This window comes from Harpia harpyja (genome assembly GCF_026419915.1).
Source record: "Harpia harpyja isolate bHarHar1 chromosome W unlocalized genomic scaffold, bHarHar1 primary haplotype SUPER_W_unloc_1, whole genome shotgun sequence".
Taxonomy (NCBI): domain Eukaryota; kingdom Metazoa; phylum Chordata; class Aves; order Accipitriformes; family Accipitridae; genus Harpia; species Harpia harpyja.
In genome coordinates, this window is record NW_026293183.1 from 421655 (window position 1) to 445816 (window position 24162).

Below are 24162 nucleotides of genomic sequence, written 5' to 3' on the forward strand. Positions count from 1 at the left end.
TGGCCAATCGGAAGGGAGAGGCGGGGCGGGGGGGAGGGTAGCGCGTCGGCCAATGGGGGGCGGAGCGGACCGAGGTGGGGACGGGGAGGGGCGGGGCCGCGCCGGAGCCGGCGGCGTGTGGAAGCGGCGGAAGCCATGAAGTGAGCTGATGAGCGCTGGGGGGATCCCGGGCGATCCCTGGCAGCCTTGCTGGCTGTGATGGGTTAACCCTGGCTGGACGCCAGGTGCCCACCAAAGCCGTTCTATCACTCCCCCTCCTCAGCTGGACAGGGGAGAGAAAATATAACAAAGAGCTTGTGGGTCGAGATAAGGACAGGAGAGATCACTCACCAATTACCGTCACAGGCAAAACAGACTCAGCTTGGGGAAAATTAACTCGATTTATTACAAATCAACCAGAGTAGGGTAATGAGAAATAAAAACCAAATCTCAGAACACCTTCCCTCCACCCCTCCCTTCTTCCCGGGCACAACTTCAGTCCCGGATTCTCTACCAACCCCCCAGCGGCACAGGGGGACGGGGATGGGGTTTACGGTCAGTTCATCACACGTTATTTTCTGCCGCTTCATCCTCCTCAGGGGGAGGACTCATCACACTCTTCCCCTGCTCCAGCGTGGGGTCCCACCCACGGGAGACAGTCCTCCACGAACTTCTCCAACGTGGGTCCTTCCCACGGGCTGCAGTTCTTCACGAACTGCTCCAGCATGGGTCCCTTCCACGGTGTGCAGTCCTTCAGGCACAGACTGCTCCAGCGTGGGTCCCCCACGGGGTCACAAGTCCTGCCAGAAAACCTGCTCCCTGGGCTCCTCTCTCCACAGATCCGCAGGTCCTGCCAGGAGCCTGCTCCAGCGCGGGGTTCCCATGGGGTCACAGCCTCCTTCGGGAACCCACCTGCTCCGGCGTGGGGTCCTCCCCGGGCTGCAGGTGGATATCTGCTCCACCGTGGACCTCCCTGGGCTGCAGGGGGACAGCCTGCCTCACCATGGTCTTCCCCACGGGCTGCAGGGGAATCTCTGCTCTGGCGCCTGGAGCATCTTCTCCCCCTCCTTCTTCACTGACCTTGGTGTCCGCAGGGTTGTTTCTCTTACATGTTCTCACTCCTCTCTCCGGCTGCCGTTTACATCTGTCCCAACTTTTTTTCCTTCTTAAAAATGTTATCACAGAGGTGTTACCACTATCGCTGATTGGCTCGGCCTTGGCCAGCGGCGGGTCCGTCTTAGAGCCGGCTGGTATGGGCTCTCTTGAACACAGGGGAAGCTTCCAGCAGCTTCTTACAGAAGCCACCCCCATAACCCCCCCCACTACCAAAACCTTGCCACACAAAGCCAATACACTGGCGGAGCGGGTCCCTGCCGGGGCTGAGAGCGGCAGGGTCTCCCTGGGGCCACCTCAGCATCGTGACCCCCCCACCGGATCCCGTTGCCCACCAGATCCCGGCTGCCATCACAGACCTGCCAAGAGGGTGGACGGCACGAGTGGGCTGGGGCACCCTGATCCCAGGGCGGGGAGGGATCAGCCAGCACCGAGCTCTCCGCTGGGGTGGAATCTGGTGAGATCCCTTGCGGGAATCCTCCTCTCTTTGGCCCCTCCACAGGCTCAACATCGATGGCCTCCTAGTCTACTTCCCCTATGACTACATCTACCCTGAGCAGTTCTCCTACATGTTGGAGCTCAAGAGGACCTTGGACGCCAAGGTACAGCGGGATCTGGTGGTCCCGGGCGGGCTGGGATCCACCCACCCCTGGGGACGTCCCTGCCGGGGTGACTCCGCTGCTGCTCTCAGCAGGGCCACAGCGTGCTGGAGATGCCCTTGGGGACCGGGAAGACGGTGTCGCTGCTGTCACTCATCGTCGCCTATCAGCAGGTGAGTGCTGGTGCCTGATCCCAGCGGATCCCAGCAGATCCCAGCCCTGCAGACCCTAGCATCGCCTCTCTCCCTAGGCCTGGCTACTGGACGTCACCAAACTCATCTACTGCTCCCGCACGGTGCCAGAGATCGAGAAGGTGGGGTGAGGAGCTGGGGGAGAGACGGGGGGAGCAGATCCCAGAGGGCATCCCGAGGGATCCGTCTGAGCGTTGCCGCCGCAGGTGATCAAGGAGCTGCAGAAGCTGATGGATTTCTACGAGAAGGAGCTGGGGGAGAAGGTGCTGTTCCTGGGGCTGGTGCTGAGCTCCAGGAAGAACCTCTGCATCCACCCCGAGGTGGGCGGGGGGCTGAGTGAGATCCACTGGGGGCGGGGGGGGGGGAGGTTGATCCCAGGGGGACACGGTAACAGCGGGGTGACCGCGGGGGTGCAGGTGTCCTTGCTGCGCTTCGGGAAGGAGGTGGACAGCTGGTGCCTGAGCCTGACGGCTTCCTACGTGCAGGCGCAGCACCAGCGTGATGGATGCCTACCTGCTGCTTCTTCGAGGTGAGGGATTCCCCCCCCGATCCCCCAATGAGCACTCGGGGATCCCCCCTGCCCCTGACAGGCACCCAAGGGTGTCCCACCTCCCCCCGCTTGGGGGCCCCAATGGCACCTGGGGACCCCTGGGTGCCCCCCAGTCTCCTGCCAGCTCCTGGGTGCCCTGTGGTGTTCCTGACAGCTCCCAGCACCCTGGGGTGCCCCCACTCCCCCTCCGGCTCCCCAGCACCCTTGGGTGCTCCCATTCCCTAACTGGGTCCCAAGCACCCTGGGGACCCCCCCCCATTCCCCATCCACCCCCTCCCAGTATCCTAGGGTGCCCTCCAGCCACAACCCACCTCCATCCCACACCCATATCCCCCCCTTCCCCAATCCCCTGCCCCCCCCCAGCACCATCCTGCCTCGGGGCACCTCCCCCTGCCTCCAGCTGCCCCCCACCCCCTGGGGACCTCCCCAGGGACCTCCAGCCACCCCCCCGGGGTCTCCTGCCAGGAGTTTGACACCCACGGGCATGAGGTGCCCATCCCCTACGGCATCTACAACCTGGACGACCTGAAGGCCCATGGCTGCCAGAAGGGCTGGTGCCCTTATTTCCTCACCCGCTACTCAGTACGGGGCACAGGGGGCCGGGATCGGCTTTGGGGTGGCTCCTCTATCCCTAAATGTCCCCATGCCCTGCCCTCCAGCAGATCCTTCATGCCAACATTGTCATCTACAGCTACCACTACCTGCTGGATCCCAAAATTGCCGACTTGGTCTCAAAGGAGTTGGCCAAGAAGTCGGTCGTGGTCTTTGACGAGGCCTGCAACATTGGTCAGCCCCCCCCCCCCGAACCCCATTTTTGGGGTGTCACCCTCTGTCCCCTGCGTCACCCAAGGCGGGGGGGGTGATGCCATCCCCCATCCCTGCAGACAACGTCTGCATCGACTCCATGGGGGTGAACATCATGCACCGGATGCTGGACCGCTGCTAGGCCAACGTGACCACGCTCCAAGCCACCATCCAAAAGTGAGCGTGTCCCCCACCTCCCCCCTATTGTCCCCGTTGTTTTCCCGTGTCCCCCCCCGGGTGACTGGATCCCCCCCTTGCCGCAGGATCAAGGAGAAGGATGCGCGGCGGCTGGCGGAGGAGTACCGGCACCTGGTGGAGGGTCTGTGGGAGGCCAGCACTGCCTGGGAGACCAACCTCTACCTTGCCAACCCCGTGCTGCCAGATGAGATCCTGCAGGGTGCATGTGGGGGTGACCCCTCTTTTGAGGTGCCCCCCAGGCCCCCCCCATTTCCATGCTGGATGAGCATGGGGGGTCTCTGAGCTCCCTTTTGGGGTGGGGAGCCCCCAAGCCCTTTGGGATGCCCCCAGCCCCACACCAGCCTCCAGTGCCCCACAACCTCCCCTCCAGACGAGCACGGACACCCTGGGGGTCCCCGAGCCCCTCCTTGGGGTGTGGGGAGAGTGCCAGGGGCTCCCCATCTGAGCTCTCCCCGCTGTCCCTGCCCTGCAGAGGCAGTTCCTGGCAGCGTCTGGATGGCTGAGCACTTCGTGGGGTTCCTGAAGCGGTTCGTGGCCTACCTGTGGGCACGGGTGCGGGGGCCACAGGTGGTGCAGGAGAGCACCCCCACCTTCCTCAAGGACCTCTACGAGAAGGTCTGCATCGAGCGCAAGCCCCTGCGGTGAGTCTGGGGGGAGTCTGTCCCCACCACGAAGGGTCCTACCCCCAAGGGGACGTGGCCTCTGGGGGGCCATGTCCCCCCAGGGTGGCCTGTAACCACACCAGGGTGGTCTGTGACCCCCCCCACGGGTGCTGTGTCCCCCCACTAGGGTGGCCTGTGACCCCCTGCAGAGTGGCCTATGTCCCCTCCCAATGGTCCTGTGTCTCCCCCAGGGTGCTGTGTCCCCCTCCCAGGGTGGTGTCTCCCCTCCCTGGCATGACCATGTCCCCCCGCAAAGGTGGCATTTCCCCTCCTCGGGGTGACATGACACTCGTGGGATGACGTGTCCCCCCCGCCCAGGGTGATGTGTGCTCCCCCCCCAGGTGACACGTCCCCCCCCACGGGTGATCTACCCCCCAGGTTCTGTGCCGAGTGGCTGCACTTGCTGCTGCGGACGCTGGAGATCATGGACATGGCCGACTTCTCTGCCATCACCCTCGTCGCCAACTTTGCCACCCTCATCAGCACCTACTCCAAGGGTCAGCTGGGTGCCTGGGTCCCCCCGGGGTGAGGGGGGGCAGTCCCTGAGCACCCCTTTCGAGGCGGGGGGGTGGTCTGTGAGCCCCCCCCATTGTGGGGATTGGCACCCATGGGTGGTGGCACGGTCCATAAGCCCCCTTGGGGTGTGTAGATGAGCACCCTTGGGTGGAGGAACACCATGTGTCCTGCTTGAGGGGGTGTTGGGTGCCCCCCCTGCCCTGGCTGGCACTGAGGGTGCCCCCCCCATCCCCCCGCCCAGGTTTCACCATCATCATTGAGCCCTTTGATGACAGGACCCCCACCATCTCCAACCCCATCCTGCACTTCAGGTGTGGGCACAGGGGGGACACGGGGGGGGGGGTATCGGGGAGGGACAGGGACACTGTGGGGGGGACAGGGATGCTGGGGAGATGGGGGGGTGTTAAAGAATTTTCAAACGTGGGTTTCTCTAGGTTTGCTTTATTAACAACTCAGTTGGGCTACCACTGCAGTGAATAGCAACCTTCCAAAAATTTCCCAATCTTATATACCTTTTTACCACCCATTGTCCCAGTCCAAAGTCTTTGTAATTTTCCAGTCGATCTCGGTTCCCATGTCGTTATCATTCATCAATTTATCTCATCAATTCTCGTGTGCCGGTTCTTCTGAAGTTAGTGGTCATAGGCAGAAGGTCTTGGGTCACCACAATCACTTATCTTCTTACGCATCAAAGATTACCTTTGAATTTCTGAAAATCACTCAGGCTATTCTATTAATTTATCTTGTTCTAAAGTTAATCACTCACTTCTTACTCCCATGTCTTAGTGAGACAAGGGGAGTCAAAAGAATCTCAGTAGACTTAATAAAGGGGGATGAAAGATGATGTTTAGCGCTTACATTGTTGAAATTAGCTGAGGTAGAGACAGTCCTTGATAAGAAGAGCTGGTCCCAAGAACCAGCCAATGAGGCAGAGACAGTTCCTGATAAGAAGCAGGAGCAGGCCCCAAGAGCCAGCCAAGACTGGTCTTGCGGCTTGGGTGAATACCAAGAAACCACTGAGCCTGCGCAAGAAAAGAGGTTACTAGTGGTGACAGAGTCATCTATCTTCATCTCTGCGACCACCAGATGACCACCATAAAGAGGCACTGTGCAAGCGCAGTTGAGAGGAGACTATGGAAATGACCTCTCGGAGCTAATTTTAATAGGAAGCGGGGATAGGTCATGCATATGTATAGGCGTATTGTGAATATGTAACACTTGATTGTATAAATCTGAAGCGAACTGCCGAGTCAGGCGCGCACGACTTTGGTGGGACTACCCCCTGTGCTGCCCAGCGCTGAATGAACATACCTACTTTACAATCTCACTGATTGTGGAGTCTGTTTCCGCACGTCAGTTTGGCGAGCCAGCCAGGAGACTCTCTGCTCGGCTGCGGGACCGACTGCGGAGCGGACGCCCCTAGGCACGCCCCGAACACATTCCTCGGAGGAGCCTCCGCTGCCAGCCGCTCACCGCGGGAGCAGACAACAACCTCCTGAAGCTGCGGACCAAACGGTATGTTTTACAAGGGGAGCCTGTAAATCGTACGGGCCGGGGCAGCTGGTAAATCGCACAGAGACATCTGGCGTGCAGCGTAGTCCCTGTATGGGAGGAGGGTACCCTGTATGGTAACAAGGGGGGGATTTGCTGACTGATAGAGCGGCCGCCAGCGATCTTGGGGGTAGATCGAGCAAATCCAGGGTGACTGCTGCATCCCGGTATCGGGAGCCAGGACGGACCTGTCGATGACTGGTATATAAGAGGCAGGAGAAGGATAAGCGCACCCCCTCGCAATTGCGCTTGGTACATTTTTGCAGCTGCTGAAAGGTTGTCAACTGGAGCGATGATTGTATGATGTGAATGTTTGGAAATTTAATGTTAAAGATTTTGTGTGGGTGTATGGAAATGATATGTTGAAATTTATAGGTGTATGTATGTTTGTTAATGTGTGAATGTCTTTACGTACTAATAGGGGTGATTCCCTGTTTTGTATGTGGGCTTGCAACTGGACTATATAATAATTGGCATCCGGCTTGGGTTTTGTTGAAGTGTAAATCTTGTGGGAGAAGATGGTACTGTACATCTAGCAGACGGAAACCAGACTGCCTTGAGTGTTTTCCCCAAATTCCACACTTTTATGATTGGGAAAGAGCTCTCCAAGAATATTGGTGTGTAAGGGAAAATTTAATTCCAGAAATTTGGGACGTGTGGGAGGAAAACTGGGGGAAGACTATAAAGAAGTGTAAGAAACGATTTGCATGGAAGCTTATTAAAAGGAGAAGCCAAAATCAAACTTAAGAATCATTAGGAGAAGTTATAAAATGGGAAACAATCAAGGAGGAGTATTGAGGAAGAGTCCTCTGGGTTGTGTAATTGCCCACTGGAAAGATATTGTTGGGACCGGAGGTACAGAAAGTAAAAAGAACCTTATTAAATATTGCAATCAGTGGTGGCCGTTGTATAAGTTAGAAGGTGATGCTAAGTGGCCACTTAATGGGTCAATAGATTATAATACTCTATTACAACTAATGCTGTTTTTAAGGAGAGAAGGAAAATGGGATGAGGTTTCGTATGCAGACATGTTTTTCACCCTCCGAAATCATCCAGAGTGGCAAAGGGACTGTGGAATGGTACCCCCCACAGGACCCCATGGTGCTTGCACTTGAGCGAGAGAACAACAAGGAGCTTAGAGGTAAACTGAGGCGGTGTTATTTGGCATGTAGTATTGGACAAAGATGTACTAAGGCAAATAAAATTCATCAGGCACCAGAACAAGATTTAACTGATTTGTTTAAGCTTCCCCCTCGACCACAGGAACAGGATGCAGACTCGGATAGAACTCCGACTCCCCCCCCGGACAGCAAAGTCTACTGCTGACCTAGGAGAACGGAAAAAGGTTGCAAAAGATTATAGGAGAGGTCCGATAAGTGTAACTAAGCATTTCCAATTTATTGTAAAACAGCATAACCCTGATTGGAAGGATATACAGCTATTATTGGAATATATGACTGAGACAGAGAAACAGCTGATTTTAAAAACAGCAGGGAACCTTGCTGAAGATCATTATAAGATTACAGGAGGGGACATTAAGGAATATTTCCCTCTCCAAGACCCAAAGTAGGATGTTAATAGATCTGCACATATGGAAAGATTGCAGGGGTATCAGGATTGGATTACAAAAGGAATGGAGAGGGCAATCCCCCAAACTATAAATTGGTCAGCTTTATATGCAGTTAAACAGAGTCCTTCTGAGTCTCCATCTGAATTCCTGGATCGACTGAGGGATGTAATGCGCCACAGCACACCGCTGGATCCTGGGTCAAAGGTAGGAGTACAATAATTAGTCTCCCTGGTTTTGGGTCAATCTACAGGGGATATAAGGTGCAAACTTCAGAAATTGCGCCCTACAGAGGGTAGGAATTTAGAAATATTGTTGGATGAAGCATGGAGAGTATTTAGTAACAGAGAAGAAGGATATAGGCAGGGGCAAAGGAAATTAATGGCTGTTATCCAGGAAGAAAGAGGAAGAGGGCCTAGATGAGACTTGCCCCAACTGGGCAAGGATCAATGCGCTCTGTGTAAGAAATTCGGTCATTGGAAAAAGGAATGCCCAAGGAACAAGGAGGATCAGAGGGCTCAAACAGGAAAAATGGTAGCCCATGTGAGGGGAGATTGACGGGAACCTGGGGAATCTACCCTAGCGGATCCACTGGTTATAATTAAGCTAGGGAAAACACAAGAGGTAGAATTTTTGGTAGATACAGGGGCAACATACTCGGTTCTGAATCAAGCTTTGATGCCCCTGGGAGATGATTATGTTATGGTGAAAGGAGCGACTGGCCAAAGTGAAAAGGCATATTTTTGTAAACCTTTAAAATATAAATTAGGAAAACAGTGGGGCATTCACAAATTTTTATATATGCCCAACTCCCCAAAGGCACATTTGGGAAGGGACTTGTTGGAACAGTTGGGAGCAAAAATTGTATTCGAAAAGGGAGAAATTACTCTGGAGGTAAAAGATCAGCAATATATTCAAATATTGAGCCTAACCTTAACCAGTCTCCCCCCAGAAGGAAGGATTAACGAGGACATCTTAAACCAAGTGTACCCAGGGGTATGGGCTACCGATGCACCTGGAAGAGCGAAAAGTGCTCCACCTGTTGAAGTTAGGATCAAGGAAGGCCGAAAGCCGGTAAGAATTAAACAATATCCCCTAAAGAAGGAAGACAGAGAAGGAATCCGGCCGGTGATAGAAAAATTTTTGCAGTTGGGATTATTAAAAGAGTGTGAGTCTGAATTCAATACCCCTATATTACCTGTTCGGAAGCCCGATGGGTCATATCGGGTGGTCCAAGACTTATGGGCGGTGAATAAGATAACTGAAGATCTTTACCCAGTAGTGGCGAACCCATATACCCTGTTGACCGTATTAACACCTGAATTGACTTGGTTTACTGTTTTAGATTTGAAGGATGCTTTCTTTTGCCTCCCTCTCCATGAAGCCAGCCAAAAATTATTTGCATTTGAATGGGAAAACCCCAAGAGTGGTCAAAAGACCCAGCTCACTTGGACGGTGTTGCCACAAGGATTTAAGAATAGTCCTACCATTTTTGGCAATCAGCTTGCGAAAGACTTGGAATCCTGGGAAGCCCCGTCTGAGGAGGGAAAGCTGTTGCAGTATGTGGATGATATCCTGATCACCACCAAGACAGAGAAAGATTGTATGACATGGACGCCACTGAGCAGAAACACCTTGAGTGGAACAAGGAGACCGAACGAGCCTTTGAGCTACTGAAAAAGGCTTTGATGTCGGCCCCGGCCTTAGGACTCCCAGATGTGAGTAAGCCGTTTCTTCTTTACTCTCATGAGAAGCAGGGCATTGCCCTGGGAATATTAGCACAAAACCTGGGTCCATATCGACGGGCAGGTGCCTACCTCTCTAAGTAGCTAGACACGACTGCAAAAGGTTGGCCTGGATGCCTGCGGGCGGTTGCAGCTGTAATACTGAACATACAGGAAGCCCGAAAGTTTACTCTGGGCCAGAAAATGACTGTTTTGGTGTCTCACACAGTATCAGCAGTACTGGAAGCGAAAGGTGGACACTGGCTCTCTCCGCAAAGATTCCTGAGATATCCAGCTATATTGGTAGAGCAGGATGATGTGGAGATTGTAGTCACTAACATTGTCAACCCAGCTTCTTTTCTCAGCGGGAACACAGGAGAACCGGTACATCATGACTGTTTGGAAACCATCGAAGCAACATACGCCAGTCGCCCAGACCTGAAAGACAGCCCCATGGAAAATGGGGAAATTTGGTTCACAGATGACGGAAGCAGTTACGTCCTAAATGGTAATCGACATGCGGGATACGCCATCACCACCAGCCAAGAGGTAACAGAATCAGGGGCTTTGCCTATGAACACCTCTGCACAGAAGGCAGAAATAATTGCTCTAACCCGCACCCTGGAATTGGCCCAGGGCAAATTTGTGAACATTTATACAGACTCAAAATATGCCTTTGGAGTTGTACACGCACGTGGAGCAATTTGGAAGGAAAGAGGACTATTGAGTTCTCAAGGGAAAAATATCAAACACGCAGAAGAAATTCTGAAGTTACTGGAAGCTGTCCAGCTCCCTAAGAAAGTAGCAATTATGCATATTAAGGCACACCAGAAAGTGAGCTCAGATTTGGAAAAAGGGAATGAGCTGGCAGACAGAGAGACAAAACAAGTGGCCAAAACAAAAGTAAAAATAGAAGGGGCCTTAATTCCTGATAGGCAGATCTTCCTAGAAGGTAAGCCAGAATATACCAGGGAAGATCAGAAGCTTATTACAGATTTAGGAGGGTCATATAATAAAGAAGGATGGGCTCATACCCCACAGGGAAAGCTAATCATTCCCTCTTGCTTACTGTGGCATTTGATATGGGAGGAACATAGGAAAAGACATTGGGGAACAGAGGCTCTGTATAATCATTTAATAAGAGAAATTGTGGCTAGAAATTTATACACCACGGTGAGACAGGTGACTCAACAGTGTGATCTTTGCCTCCAGACTAATCCTAAGAATACCCCCAAGCTGGAAATGGGCCAGATTGAAAAAGGCAATGGGCCTGGACTGTGACTCACTGATTGTGGAGTCTGTTTCTGCACGTCATTAGGTCTAAGATGTATGATCCCTCTTCTATTGATTCAGCTTGACTGGGTTTCAAGCCAGCCATGGAGGGGGAGACACATAGGCTTAATAAGCAGCTTATGCATATTGTTTTATAAGCACCTGCATTCTATCAATCATATCTAAAACAATTTCTAATCATTAGTTATATGTCTAATATGAATAGTCTTAAAAAAAACAATAAGGCTTAAGGCCTAGTTCCTTTTACAATTCCCTCCTTTTGTTTTTCATCGCACTCCTGCAGTCCTATTGATAATTCCACATTTGTCTTTCTATCATCTTCTGTACTATCCTAGAGCTACAACTTACACAGCATTGAAACAAAACAATCATATATACTACTATGATTATAACAACAAAGACTATTACAATTAGTTTTTTCACCCAAGTAGTCAAATTTGGAAACCAAGACATTCATTAACCAAGAGAATGTGTCAGAAAAGCCCCAAGATGTGCCATCTCTCTGAATTTGTTGCATTGTGGCACTAACCTCTCAAGTTTTCTGGACATCTGTCATTAATTCTCCCGATCGATCAGTATACGCATAGCAACTGGTATTTAGGACGGTACAAACTCCACCTTGTGAAGCCAGAATCATGTCTAAGGCCATTCGGTTTTGAATAGTCATTTTTGAAAGTTTAGTTACCTCTTTCTGGAGAGTGGAAAGTCCGTGAGCAGTTGAATTTGCTAATTTTTCAATTTCTCCAGAAACATTTAAGACTGCTTTCTCCAATTCACTCACTCCTAGAGCTGGAATCAACCATCTAACAAATCAATGGAATCCTGTTGGTCTTTCAATCAAGGGATTTAGAGTTCTTCGAATTCGAGTTAAAAGGTTCTATGCCATGTTGCACTTTTGAGACAGTTTTTGGATGAATATTTCCAAATCTGTAGACATTACTCCTAGGGTACAAATACCTCCCCAATCTGGAGGCAAAGCTTTGTAAGCTTTGTTCCTGCATAACCAAAAAAATACCTAAGTTCTCAGGTGCTCGCCAACTTAAATGCAATCCTGAGTTAATAGAAGTCATGTTTTGGCATTGAGTCCAATTTCCTACAAATGAGTGATTTTTGCATAAATGTTGGTTATCAACACTTGGGGGATAACATCTTTGTACACAGTGGACTTGTGAATAGTCTCCTGAATTTGATAGTTTAATTTCCCAAATTTGTTCTTCATAAGATTCAGAAAAAGTAGTATTAAACCAGTATTTTTTCCAATTTGCATTTTTAGGAATCGGTATTCCTACTAATTGAAATCCTTGATTCACTCTCTTTGGTAGAGCAACACAAATCCAACATTCACTTAAATTTAGATTATCAGTAAAAGATTTCATCAATGACACATGCATATTGTTGGGCCAGGCATTTTCTACTTGGTGAACATCCCTAGGTTTCCGTACCAATTGTTTTAACACATTCAGAGATGACATGTTATGATATGAGTGAGGATAATCATCTGTGTGATGGTGCCAAAAATTTCACTCAAGATTAGGTCCCCATTTGATTATTACAATCCTAAATTTGAAAGTAAAACGATTGCTCGATAGATAGAATCTATGACAGCACCAGTCTCCATTACCATAAATTCCCCACATTTGATGGTCAAAAAGCACCATGTCTCAATTCCCCATGTTGGTTCTTGAAGGTGAATATGATATACAGGATAAGTTCTTGGAATGCCATATCCCCACCACCGTTTAGACAAGCCATGACTGTCGGACCAAGTTTCCCACGAATCATCAAGTCTACTTCTAACATTTAGCACGTAATTCGAGAAAATTAGAAAGCGGATAAATAGGGTCTCTCTGTCTGGTCTTCGGATAACTAGCCAAAAAAATGATCTGTCCAGACTTTTCCTGTAGGCCTGTAATTTGGCCTGAAAGTTGAAAAGAACAATCACTATATATAATAACAGTTCTATTGGTACAGACATCTTGATAGCACAATGTAAATTTTGTCCATAAGGTGTCACTCCAGGGTAAAATACAAACAAGTACAAAAAGGAATAATACTTTACAATTGTCCATTACGCTTCAGATTCTTTGCGGGCATGTGAATGATGGATCCAATTTTCTTTCCCAGATACCTTAATGGCATAAAAAGAAGTTAGTAAAACAGTATAAGGTCCTTCCCATTTTGGTTCAAATCTGTTCTTTCTTTTGAAATTCTTTATATAAACTTTGTCCCCTGGCTGTATATCATGAACTTGGATTTCAGGGCTTATTCCCTGATACCAATAGGCATGGTTACGCATTTGGAAAAAAGAATTTTGCAGATACAGAAGGTATTGTGTTACCTGTTCATCTCCATCCAAGAGGCTAGTCTTTGTTGGCACATACATACCTGGAACAGCAAGTATTCTCCCAAAAAGGATCTCAGCTGGAGAAACTCCAATTGGTTGCCTCGGGGTATTCCTAATATCCCACAAAACTAAATTTAAGGCCTCAGGCCATTTCAAACCAGTCTGTTTATAAACTTTTACTAATTTCTCCTTTAATGTCCTATTCATTCGTTCTATCTGACCGGATGATTCGGGGTGATGTGGAGTATGAAATTTATTAAAAATCTCCAAAGAATTATAAATCTGAATCAGGATAGCAGCTGTGAAATGACTCCCTTGATCTGAGTCAATTACTTCAGGAACCCCATACCTTGGAATGATTTCTTTCAATAAGGCTTTTACTACTGTCTTAGAGTCATTTTTTTCCTAGTCGGAAAAGCTTCCACCCATCCTGATAGCTGATCAACAATCACTAACATGTAAGAGTACCCCATTGTTTTTGGCATATCTGCATAATCAATTTGGAGTTTCTGAAAAGGGAAGGTGGCTGGAGGTCTTTTCCCACTGGGAGGTTTAATTCACACTGAGGCATATTGTCTGCAAAGCTTACATCCTTCACAAATTCTTTTTGCTGCTGCATAAATTCCCAGGGCTGCCCAGAGTCTCTGGATTCAGAGCGCTAGGCTCTCCGGTCCCCCATGGGTCCTCTCATGGTGCCGCCGTGTTATCGGCAATAAATACCTTTTTGGAAGGAGAGGTTTGTTATTCAGAATCCACTGCCCTTCTCGCCGCTGGGCTCCCAGCCGAGTCCATTGTTTTTCTTCTTCAGGGAAGTCTTCGTACAGCTTATTCACATCTGGGAGCTCAAATGTTATTTCATGTTGTGACAGAGACATAACGGACACGACCTGTCATGCTGCTGCTCTAGCAGTTTGGTCGGCTAGAGAATTTCCCTTTGCGATCATGTCTTGTCTCTGTGTGTGTGCCTTTATATAGATCACAGATATTTCAGAGGGCAATTGGATCGCTTCTAAGAGGTCTTTGATCTGTTGTCTGTGGGCAACAGTTTTTCCCACCGAAGTCAGAAACCCCTTTCCTTCCATAAAGTCTCCGTAGCATGACATACACCGAAGGCATATTTAGAGTCTGTATAAATGTTAATTAACTCTGACTCCAATTGCATATTTAGCAGCTTCAGTAAGAGCAACTATTTCTGCTCCTTGTGCACCTAAAAGTGCAGGTAAAGGTCCAGCCAATAGTACCTGTGTTTCTGTGGTGACTGCGAAACCGGTACATCTTCGACCTTCTTCGTAGTAAGATGAGCCATCCATGAAGAGGTTCAAATCAGGATTATCTAAAGGTTGATCTCTCAGGTCATCTTGTGGCTTGCTGGTTTCACTTATGAGATAAACACAATTGTGGTTATCTTTTTCTCCGTCAGAGGGTAAAGGCATTAAAGTTGCAGGGTTTAAAGTATTGCACCTTTCCAGTTTCAAATTATCAGCCAATAAAAGAATTATTTCATATCTATGTGCCTGTTGTGGAGACAAAGCTTTCTCCGCATAGTGCTTTAACAAAATTTCTACCTCATGGGATATACAAACAGTTAGTGGATGACCTAAAACAATTGTTCTGGTTTTCTCAACCATTTCAGCTGCAGCTGTTATTGCTCTGATACAAAAAGGAGTTCCTTTAGTCACTGGATCCAATGTAGAAGAAAAATAAGCAACAGGTCTCTCATGCGGTCCTAAAGTTTGTACTAACAGTCCCTTTGCAACCCCTTTTGCTTCATCACAATATAATTTAAAAGGTTTTGAATAATCAGGAAGCCCTAACACTGGGGCAGATAAGAGTGCAGCCTTTAAAGTACGAAAGGCTTTCTCCCTCTTGTTACCGAAATCCGGAATAAAACTCCTTAACAGCAATGAGAAGTTAAGAAGCAGGCACTCCTTTATTGCAGCGCTGGGCACATGGGGGATTGCTCCACCTATCGTGTGCACCTGTCTAGTCTAACTGTGCAGGTTAAATACACACCTGTTATACATAGTCACTAAATTTCTAGAAAATGTTATACATAATCATTAATTTTCCGATAAATCATTAGCATATGTAAATGTCTCTTCACACAGGCGCAGTGAAGGTCTCTGGTGGTCTTCAGAAGCCCTCTGGTGGTCTTCCATAGTCTTCCTCGCTTGTCCACTTCTTGACCTCTCTTAGGTGATTCTGCGCAGTACGATTCTCACCATCATCTATATTAATTTACATAAAAATGCATACTATGTCTATTCTTAAATGTAACCTTTCTAATAATTGGTCCTTCAGTCACACCATCTTCTTAATATTCTTATGTTAAAACAATCATTGGTTAATCTCACTTAACTCTACTGATTAGAATCCTCGATAATTAGATCGAGGTGGGAAGGGTAAGGGGTTTCCAAGCAGCAAACTGGTGTCCATAACGGTTTCCTAAAACAAAACACTACAAATCAACAAATCTTTGTCAAAGTTTCTGTGGTTAACTGATTTTAGACAATACTTGAATTCTTATAGTTACACATAGTACATTTTCTAAAGTTCCCATGACTACATTTCAAACTTAACACTCCCATACCTATGCTTCACAATTTTCTACTTCTTAATCAAACCAAACTCTTTTATGTGATTAAATTTTTATTTCTTTACCAGAATATTTGCAACACTCTCAGTGCCCCAAGTGATTGGTTCGATTTCCTCATTTCGGGTTGCTTCATGCAGAGGTTTAGCTATTTCACTGAATCCTGGGATCCAAGGATGGCAAAATCCTACCTGTCCTAAAAATCCTCTCAACTGTTTTTTCCTCACCGGTCTTGGTATTTCTTGAATTGCTTGGACTCTTTCAGGGTCTACTTCCCATACTCCGGGCTTTAATATAAATCCCAAACATTTTACTTGCTGTTTGCAAAACTGCAATTTAGATGGAGATGCACGGTGTCCCTTTTTAACAAGTTGGATACACAGATATCCAGTATCTCAAATACAATCATTTTCAGTTTTACTTGCCAATAATAAATCATCAACATATTGCACCAGGACAGATTTGCTTGGAAAAACTAAATCTTGTAAATCATTCTTCAGAATCTGAGAAAAAATCATTGGTGAGCTGGTAAAACCTTGTGGTAGCCTGGTCCAAGTAAGTTGTTTCCCTTGCCAAGTAAAGGCAAAAATTGATTGGCTTTCTTCAGCAATTGGAATACTAAAGAAAGCTCCAGTAAGGTCAAGCACTGTGAAATACTGCACCCAGACTGGAATCTGGGTTAAAATCAGACTAGGATCCGGCACCACGGAGTGTGGAGCAATTACATGCTCATTCACTGCTTGTAAATCTTGAACAAATCTATATTCAGGACCTCCATCCTTATCTGTCCTATGTTTACTCACTGGCAAAATTGGGGTAGTATAGGGACTACAGCATTCTCTCAAAATCCCCTTTTCTAAAAAATGCACAATTTGTTTTTCAGTGCTAGGAATAGCTTCATTTATAATTGGATATTGCCGAATTGAAGGAGGAGTCCCTCCTTTTGTTTTTATCACAACTGGTTCAGCAGATTTTAATAATTCTACTTCATCTCTTGATGTACTCCAAAGTTCTCTGGGAACTCCAGCTAATTCGGGTGGTATTTTTGAATCACTATGTTTTTGTTCTTTAAATTGGATTATTTCTGAACCCATTAGAATTAATCGGATCCCTGTAGGTGCCAAAGAGATAAACATGCCAAATTCCTGCAAGAGGTCTTGTCCCAGAAGGGAAACGGGAGAGTCTGGAGAAATTACAAATCTTCCCCAGACTAATTTTCCATTCAAAACTACTGGCAGAGGAGTAGACAAATATTTTATCTCTTCCCCTACCACCCCCTGTATTATCACAGTTTCATTTGATATCTGGTGGACTTCAAAATTTAACAAAGACAATGTCACTCCCGTATCTACTAGGAAAGTAACAAGAATACCATTTACCTTTGCAGTAATCTGACCGCGCTCATCTACCTTGATTCCGACAGGTTTCATTGCTCTTTTAGTTTCCAGAGAAGAGGAGTACCATTCTTTACTGAGGTCATGGGGGTCGGGCAGGTGGAAGTCCTCCTCAGGTTGCGACAGGTCTCAGTGGGCACTCTCTTTGCATATGTCCTAGATTTCCACAATAAAAACACTCTAAAGAATTAGCATGTTGGGAAACAGGGGGAACTCTATTTTGCCCCCCCTCTTCCCCTAAATCTCCCCCGAGAAAATCGCCGACCTCTCATCTGTGGGTTAAAATTCTGAGTAATTGCTGCAGCTAACAGTCCAATTTCTCTCTCCTTCTCTTTCCGCTCTCGCTTTCTTTTGATTTTTAATTTTTCTTCCTGTTTTTGTCTTTCTTCAACTCTTCCATCAAAAACAAAGGCAGCAATACTTAGAATTTTAGCTAATGTCTCACCCTGCCAGCCTGGGATATGGTTCTTAAAATATTTACTTATGTCTGGAGCAGATTGATCTACAAAAACACTGATAGCTAAAGGCTCCTGGAAATTGTCATGGGTCATGCCCCCATATTTCAATAAAGTTGCCTTCAATCGTCCCCAGTAATCACTCGGATGTTCATCAGGTCTCTGCCTACATTCTAAAACCTTTGTCCAATTAGTTACTCTCTCACCAGCTTGGTGAACTGCTTCTATTAATTGTTGAATGGCAGTTCGGTGAGCCCTTGTTCCTTCTGTGGTTGCAAGATTCCATTCCGGATCTTGTTCAGGCCATGGGTTTAACCCCTGGCCTCTCTGAGCAATTTCTCTATCCTTTTGAAAAATCTTTTCTCTTTCCTCTGCCTGAAATAATTCTCGCATCAGAGTCCTCATATCATTCCAATTAGGGGTATAATCAGTGACAATTCCCGATAACAATTGAGCACATTTTTCAGCATCATCACACAGCCGAGGCATCTTCGACTGCCAAGCTACTAAATCACCTTGCTTCCAAGGTTCATGCCTCATTACTGCAGTTACTTCAGCAGGTGCACCTGGTCCTGCTCTCGGGTTTGGGATGTAGTCCAAACGCATTGGGTACATGCCAACACCCTTAGAGAAAAGCTCAGTTTTCTCAGCCTCAGGAGCCGAGGGAAGTAAACTTCTCCTCATTTTCAACAAGGGAGTTTTCCTCCTTTGTTGTGCCCAATTATACCAATAATCAAATCTTGACTTCTGGAGTCTTCCAAAATCATTCTCAAAAATTTTTGCTTATGGGGTTTAAATGTTCCCTTAGGAGGCCACTCATCCATTGGCCTTCCTCCTCTATTTCTCGTCAGGAATGGCCATTCCTCTTGGCACAATATTATCAATTTTCTTTTTTGCAATGCCTGTGCCAAGGGTATCTTTTTCCATTTTTCTAAAACCTCAGCAAGGGGCATCCCCCTTTCAACGCTGGGTGCTGACCCCATCTTTCTTAATATTTTTTGCAAGTTTAAACACAAGAGTTTCCCAGGATAATTTTATCTGGAATTACCCGTGCCCAAGTCTCTTAGGTGAACTCACCTGATTATTTCTGCTGGCAATTGAGCATTGGTAACGGGTTTGTCCAGAGAAATATCCAGTTGCTCTCTTTCTCTCTTGTGTCCTAGAGTCCCATCTGGGTCGCCAATTCTGTTAAAGAATTTTCAAACATGGGTTTCTCTAGGTTTGCTTTATTAACAACTCAGAGTTGGGCTACCACTGCAGTGAATGGCAACCTTCCAAAAATTTCCCAATCTTATATACCTTTTTACCACCCATTGTCCCAGTCCAAAGTCTTTGTAATTTTCCAGTCGATCTCGGTTCCCATGTCATTATCATTCATCAATTTATCTCATCAATTCTTGTGTGCCGGTTCTTCTGAAGTTAGTGGTCATAGGCAGAAGGTCTTGGGTCACCACAATCACTTATCTTCTTACACATCAAAGATTACCTTTGAATTTCTGAAAATCACTCAGGCTATTCTATTAATTTATCTTGTTCTAAAGTTAATCACTCACTCACTCACTCCCATGTCTTAGGTCTAAGATGTATGATCCCTCTTCTATTGATTCAGCTTGACTGGGTTTCAAGCCAGCCATGGAGGGAGACACATAGGCTTAATAAGCGGCTTATGCATATTGTTTTATAAGCACCTGCATTCTATTAATCATATCTAAAACAATTTCTAATCATTAGTTATATGTCTAATATGAATAGTCTTAAAAAAAACCAATAAGGCTTAAGGCCTAGTTCCTTTTACAGGGGGGCAGTTGCAGTGTCACCCCAGGAGTGGGGGGGTGTGTCCCCAGCTGTATGGATGCCTCCATCACCATCAAGCCCATCTTCAAGCACTTCCAGTTGGTCATCATCACATCAGGGGTGAGTCTGTGTGTGTCCCCCACATCCCCCCTACCATGTCTCCTGTATCCCCCATGTCCCCCTTGCCCCCCCTTCCCATGTCGCCCCCCCCACTATGTCCCCCCACATCCCCTCCAGGGCCCATTGGGGTGACCTCATCCCTGTGTCCCCTCTGCTCCCCCCCACAGACTCCCCCCTGGACATTTACCCCAAAATCCGGGATTTCCACCCTGTCACCATGGCAACCTTCACCATGATGCTGGCCTGGACCTGCCTGTGCCCCATGGTGAGTGGGGAGCGTTGGGGTTACCCGGCGCTGGGTCTGGGGGGGGTCAGGGACCCCTGTGTCACCAGCGTCCCTGTCCCTCACAGATCGTGGGTCGTGGTGGCAACCAGCTCCAAGTTTGAGACACGCGAGGACATCGGTAGGGAACGGTGACGGAGGGAGGGGAGAGGGACAGGGATGGGGTTATGGGGTTGGGGGGGACAGGGATGGGGACAGGGTGATATAGGGCTGGAGGGACCAGGCTTGGGGCCAGGACTGGGGTAGGGGAACCCAGGGCAGGACAGAAATGGGGCCGGGAGAATGTTGGGCTGGGGGTGACAGGGAGATTCAGGGTCCGGAGGGGATGTTGGGGGGTCAGGGGTGCCCCACAGTGACCCCCACCCTCCACCTGTGACGGAAAAGGACTTAACTGCAAGGTTCAAGCAAACGACTTGAACTTCACTCGCAGACTTAACACGCCACTATTGCAGGTTTTACAGATACAATGGAGGAATGCACTATTGCAATTTTTTAAGGCAAGCGTAGTACATTATTACAACCACAAGCGATTCACAGACAACCACAAACGCATTTACAAACTTAAAGCATAAACAATATTCACTTACCCCTCCAGGTAAGGGCTCTCAATCCCAGGGAAGTTACCTCAACCAGCGTCCCGATCAAGGGGTGGGGGGGGTGTGTGTGTGTGTGTTTCCTTCGCAAGCCAACTGTATAGTTGGAGAAGTGACTCCCCCTCCCCTTTCCAACCTGAATCTTAGAGTTTTTATCCCCTGACTTGTGGAATGGTGTGTATGACTACGTCTGAGTGGATTATGATATAGGCCTAAATAGATTATGTATATCTGAGTGGAGTTTTCCCTTATCTTTCCTTTGTTGGTCTGTGATTGTTTGAATACACAAGGTTGTCATTTGAAACTGAAGCTGAAACCCTCCAGGTTTTGGGTTTGGTGGGGTTTTTTTGGTTTTTTTTTTTTTACCTTGCTTCCTCAGCAACTGAATAGTGGTTGGACTGAGACTCAGGGCATACTATTTGCTAAGGGATTTCAAGGCTCAGTTCAGGTTTTGGTTCTTTGAATGGTGCAGCCACTGCCCTGTTTACTTTAGGGTTTATCAGACAACCCAGGGCTAAGCTGCCTACACAGCTCCCCGTGAGTCATCTCTGCAGAGAGACAGGGCCTCAAGGCAACCCAAGGCTGGGTCACTTTTGTAACCCCCCATGAGTTGCCTGTGTGCACTAGACATGGTGAAACTTGTTTGTGAACTATGAGCCGGACAATCCACACACCACCACAGCCGTCATCCACAAGTACGGGAACCTGCTGCTGGAGCTGTCAGCCATGGTCCCTGACAGCATTGTCGCCTTCTTCAGCAGCTACCAGTACATGGAGAACATTGTGGCCTCCTGGTACAAGCAGGTACGTCCCCGCCTGTCCCCCAAAGCATCCCCCGACTCCCTGCACTGTCCCTGTGATGTCCCCTCGTGTCCCCTGACCTCTGCCCCCCCCCCCCACCATGGCAGGGCATCCTGGAGAACATCCAGCGGAACAAGCTCATCTTCATCGAGCCGCAGGATGGGACCGAGACCAGCATGGCCCTGGAGAAGTACCAGGAGGTGGGTGGCAGCGCCCCAGGGTGTCACCGTCACCGGTGCCACCCCTCCCGGTGACCTGGCTGCTGTTTGCAGGCCTGCAAGAACAGCCAGGGTGCCATCCTTCTCTCCGTGGCCCGCGGCAAAGTGTCGGAAGGCATCAATTTTGGTGAGGGCCAGCCCAGCTCGGGGACGTGGCAGCGGGGGGATGCAGTGGCAGGGGGATGTGGTGGCGGGTGCTGAAGCACCCTGAGCACCCCCTCCCAGTGCATCACTATGGCAGAGCCGTCGTCACGTTCGGGGTGCCCTACGTCTACACCCAGAGCCACATCCTGAAGGTGAGCGGGGACTGTGGGGCGCCCTGGGGGCACCCCATGGCACAGCCAGGCACCCCTGGGACACCCCGGGCACTTTGGAGACATGATAAGGTGCCCCAGAGCTATAGTGGGGCACCCGTGGGGCACAGCTGAGCACCCTGGGGCCACGTGGCACCCCATGGTTACAGTATGACACCCCAGGGCTGCTCTGGAGCTCCCTGGGGACCAGTGGGGCACCCTACGGCCAGGACAGGACACCCAGCGTGTCTGTGCCCACCCCCCCCCCCCAGGCCCAGTTAGAATACCTCTGGGACCAGTTCCAGATCCAGGAGAATGATTTCCTCACCTTCGATGCCATGCGCCACACCACCCAGTGCGTCGGCTGGGCCCTGCGCAGCAAAACTGACTACAGCCTCATGGTCTTCGCTGACAAGGTGGGTACCGGGATGGGGCGGGGACGGATGGGTTTTGGCGGGGGAGCTGTGGGACCTCATGTCTCCCCCCACAGTGCTTCACCCGGGCAGACAAGTGGGGGAAGCTGCCGTGGTGGATTCAGGAGCACATCACCGACGCCAACCTCAACCTGACGGTGGACGAGGCGGTGCAGGTGGCCAAGTTCTTCCTGCGCCAGATGGCTCAGCCCTTCCACCAGGTAAAGAAGCCCCCCCCCGAGGCCCCCCCCGGCACTGGAGGGGCTGGGCAGGGTGGGGGACCCCTGGCTTACCCTCCTCCTGGTGCAGGAGGACCAGCTGGGGCTGTCCCTGCTGACGCTGGAGAAGCTGCAGTCGGAGGAGGTTCTGCAGCAGATTGCTCAGCAGGTGTGAGCTGGCCGGGGGGGGTGGGCGCGGGGTGACCCCCCCCATCTGCTTGGGGTGGGACCCCGAGCCCCCCCATATGCTTGGAGCAGGACCCCAAGTCCCCTCTGTGTGCTCAAGGTGGGACCTGAATCCCTCCGTGTGCTGAAGGTGGGATCTAGAGCCCTGCCACGTGATCAGGGGGACCTGGAGCCCCCCCCACGTTCTCAGGGCAGGAACTAGATCTGCCCCCATGTGCTCCAGCAAGACCTGGATTCCCCAACTCACTTGGAGCAGGATCCGGATCCTCTGTACATGCTGGGAGCAAAAACGTGCTCAGAGCAGGACCTGAATCCCCCCCATACCCAGCACCCTGTGGGGCCCCTGCTGGGTGCTGCCCCCCCCCCCGACCCCCAGCCGTGCAGGGACACCTCAATTCACCTTTTTTTTTTTTGTACGAACCATCCCCCCCAATAAAGCAGGAGCCCGCCATGGCTTGGCCACCCCTGCATCGCTGCACCCCCTTACTTGCCGCTGCTGTGCCTGGGGACACCCAATTTACCCTGTCTGGGGGGGCCACAGTCACCGGGGTGGGGAAGAGGGTTGGGAGCAATGACATGGCCCCCCCAGGGTCCCCAGTAGTGGGACACTCCCCCCAGCTGTCCCCAGGGCTGGGGGACACCCCATGGCCAAGGTCACCCCCTCCCCAGTGCCCACATATTTGGGGTCACCCCTTACCCAGAGTCCTACAGACCATGGGCCCCCCCAGACATATGGGGTCCCCCTGGATCTATGGAGCACCCCATGGGTGTAGGGCACCCCCACAGACATAGGGGGGGGCCCCAGGCCCCTCCATGCCCCCCAGGGTGCTGATATTGGGGTACAGTGGGGCCTTCTGCCAGGGTCCCCCCCCAGCACTCTGGGGGGCTCAGGGTGCCCCAGACCCACAGGGGAGGCCCCCCACTCTGTGCCTCAGTTTCCCCACAGGTGCTGGTGGTGGTTTGGGGGGGGGGGGGTGAAGGACACTAGTGGCAGCTGCTGCCCCACCCATGGATGCCGCCCCGGCATCCCTGCCGTCCGTCCTGTGCCCCCCGCCGGGGGTCCCCCAGTGCTGACACCGGATCCAGCCAGGTAACCGGATCTGGCCTAAAAATACCAGGTGTCAGGGTGGGGTGGGCCCGGCTTGAATTGCCCTGATCCAGCAGATCTGCCTGGGGTCACCCACCTCTGGGTGCCCCCCACCCTGACCCCCACGTGGGGAGGGGGCCAAGGACAGCCAGGCCACCTCGGAGTGGGGATGGGGGGCACAGGGTGGGTGTCCCCACCCCAGCACACCCTGGCTGGGTCCTGACAGTGATTTGGGAGTGGTGGGTGCTGGGTGCCCCCACCCCAGGACAGGGGCCTCTTCACTGCTCCTGTCCCCCATCCCTCTGCAGTTCCCCTGTCTGGCTGTGCCCACCTCCCAGTTGCTCCCAGTGCTCCCAGTTGCAGCCAGGCCCTGGCCAGGCAACCAGTGGGAGAGTAACCAGAGCCACGGCAGGTGCTGCAGATCAAGGTCGGCCAAGGCCATGCACTGGGTGGGCCCCAAGAGTAGGTGCAAGGTGCAGGGTGCTGCTCTGCAGCCCCCCCGGATGCAGCATGCAATGAGCAGCATGCAGTGTGAAGTGTGCAACAAGGCGCGCTGTGCAGCATGCCACATGCAATTTGCAGCAGTGCAACAGGCAGTGTGCAATGTGCCACATACAGCATGC

General features: G+C 50.2%; 1 protein-coding gene across 1 annotated transcript; it reads left to right on the forward strand.

The window, feature by feature from the left end:
- The first annotated feature begins 93 nt into the window (after positions 1 to 93).
- On the forward strand, positions 94 to 22513 carry ERCC2 (ERCC excision repair 2, TFIIH core complex helicase subunit). Its single transcript, XM_052779440.1, is given in 24 exon segments — positions 94 to 140; positions 1595 to 1694; positions 1787 to 1864; positions 1942 to 2004; positions 2089 to 2202; positions 2299 to 2383; positions 2386 to 2411; positions 2898 to 3014; positions 3095 to 3218; positions 3317 to 3413; positions 3500 to 3633; positions 3907 to 4075; positions 4475 to 4593; positions 4854 to 4923; positions 19378 to 19451; positions 19615 to 19723; positions 19799 to 19851; positions 21006 to 21127; positions 21232 to 21324; positions 21397 to 21469; positions 21568 to 21638; positions 21908 to 22051; positions 22126 to 22269; positions 22358 to 22513. Coding segments are annotated over 24 exon segments (2268 nt in total). The 5' UTR covers positions 94 to 135; the 3' UTR covers positions 22442 to 22513.
- The last annotated feature ends 1649 nt before the right edge of the window (positions 22514 to 24162 follow it).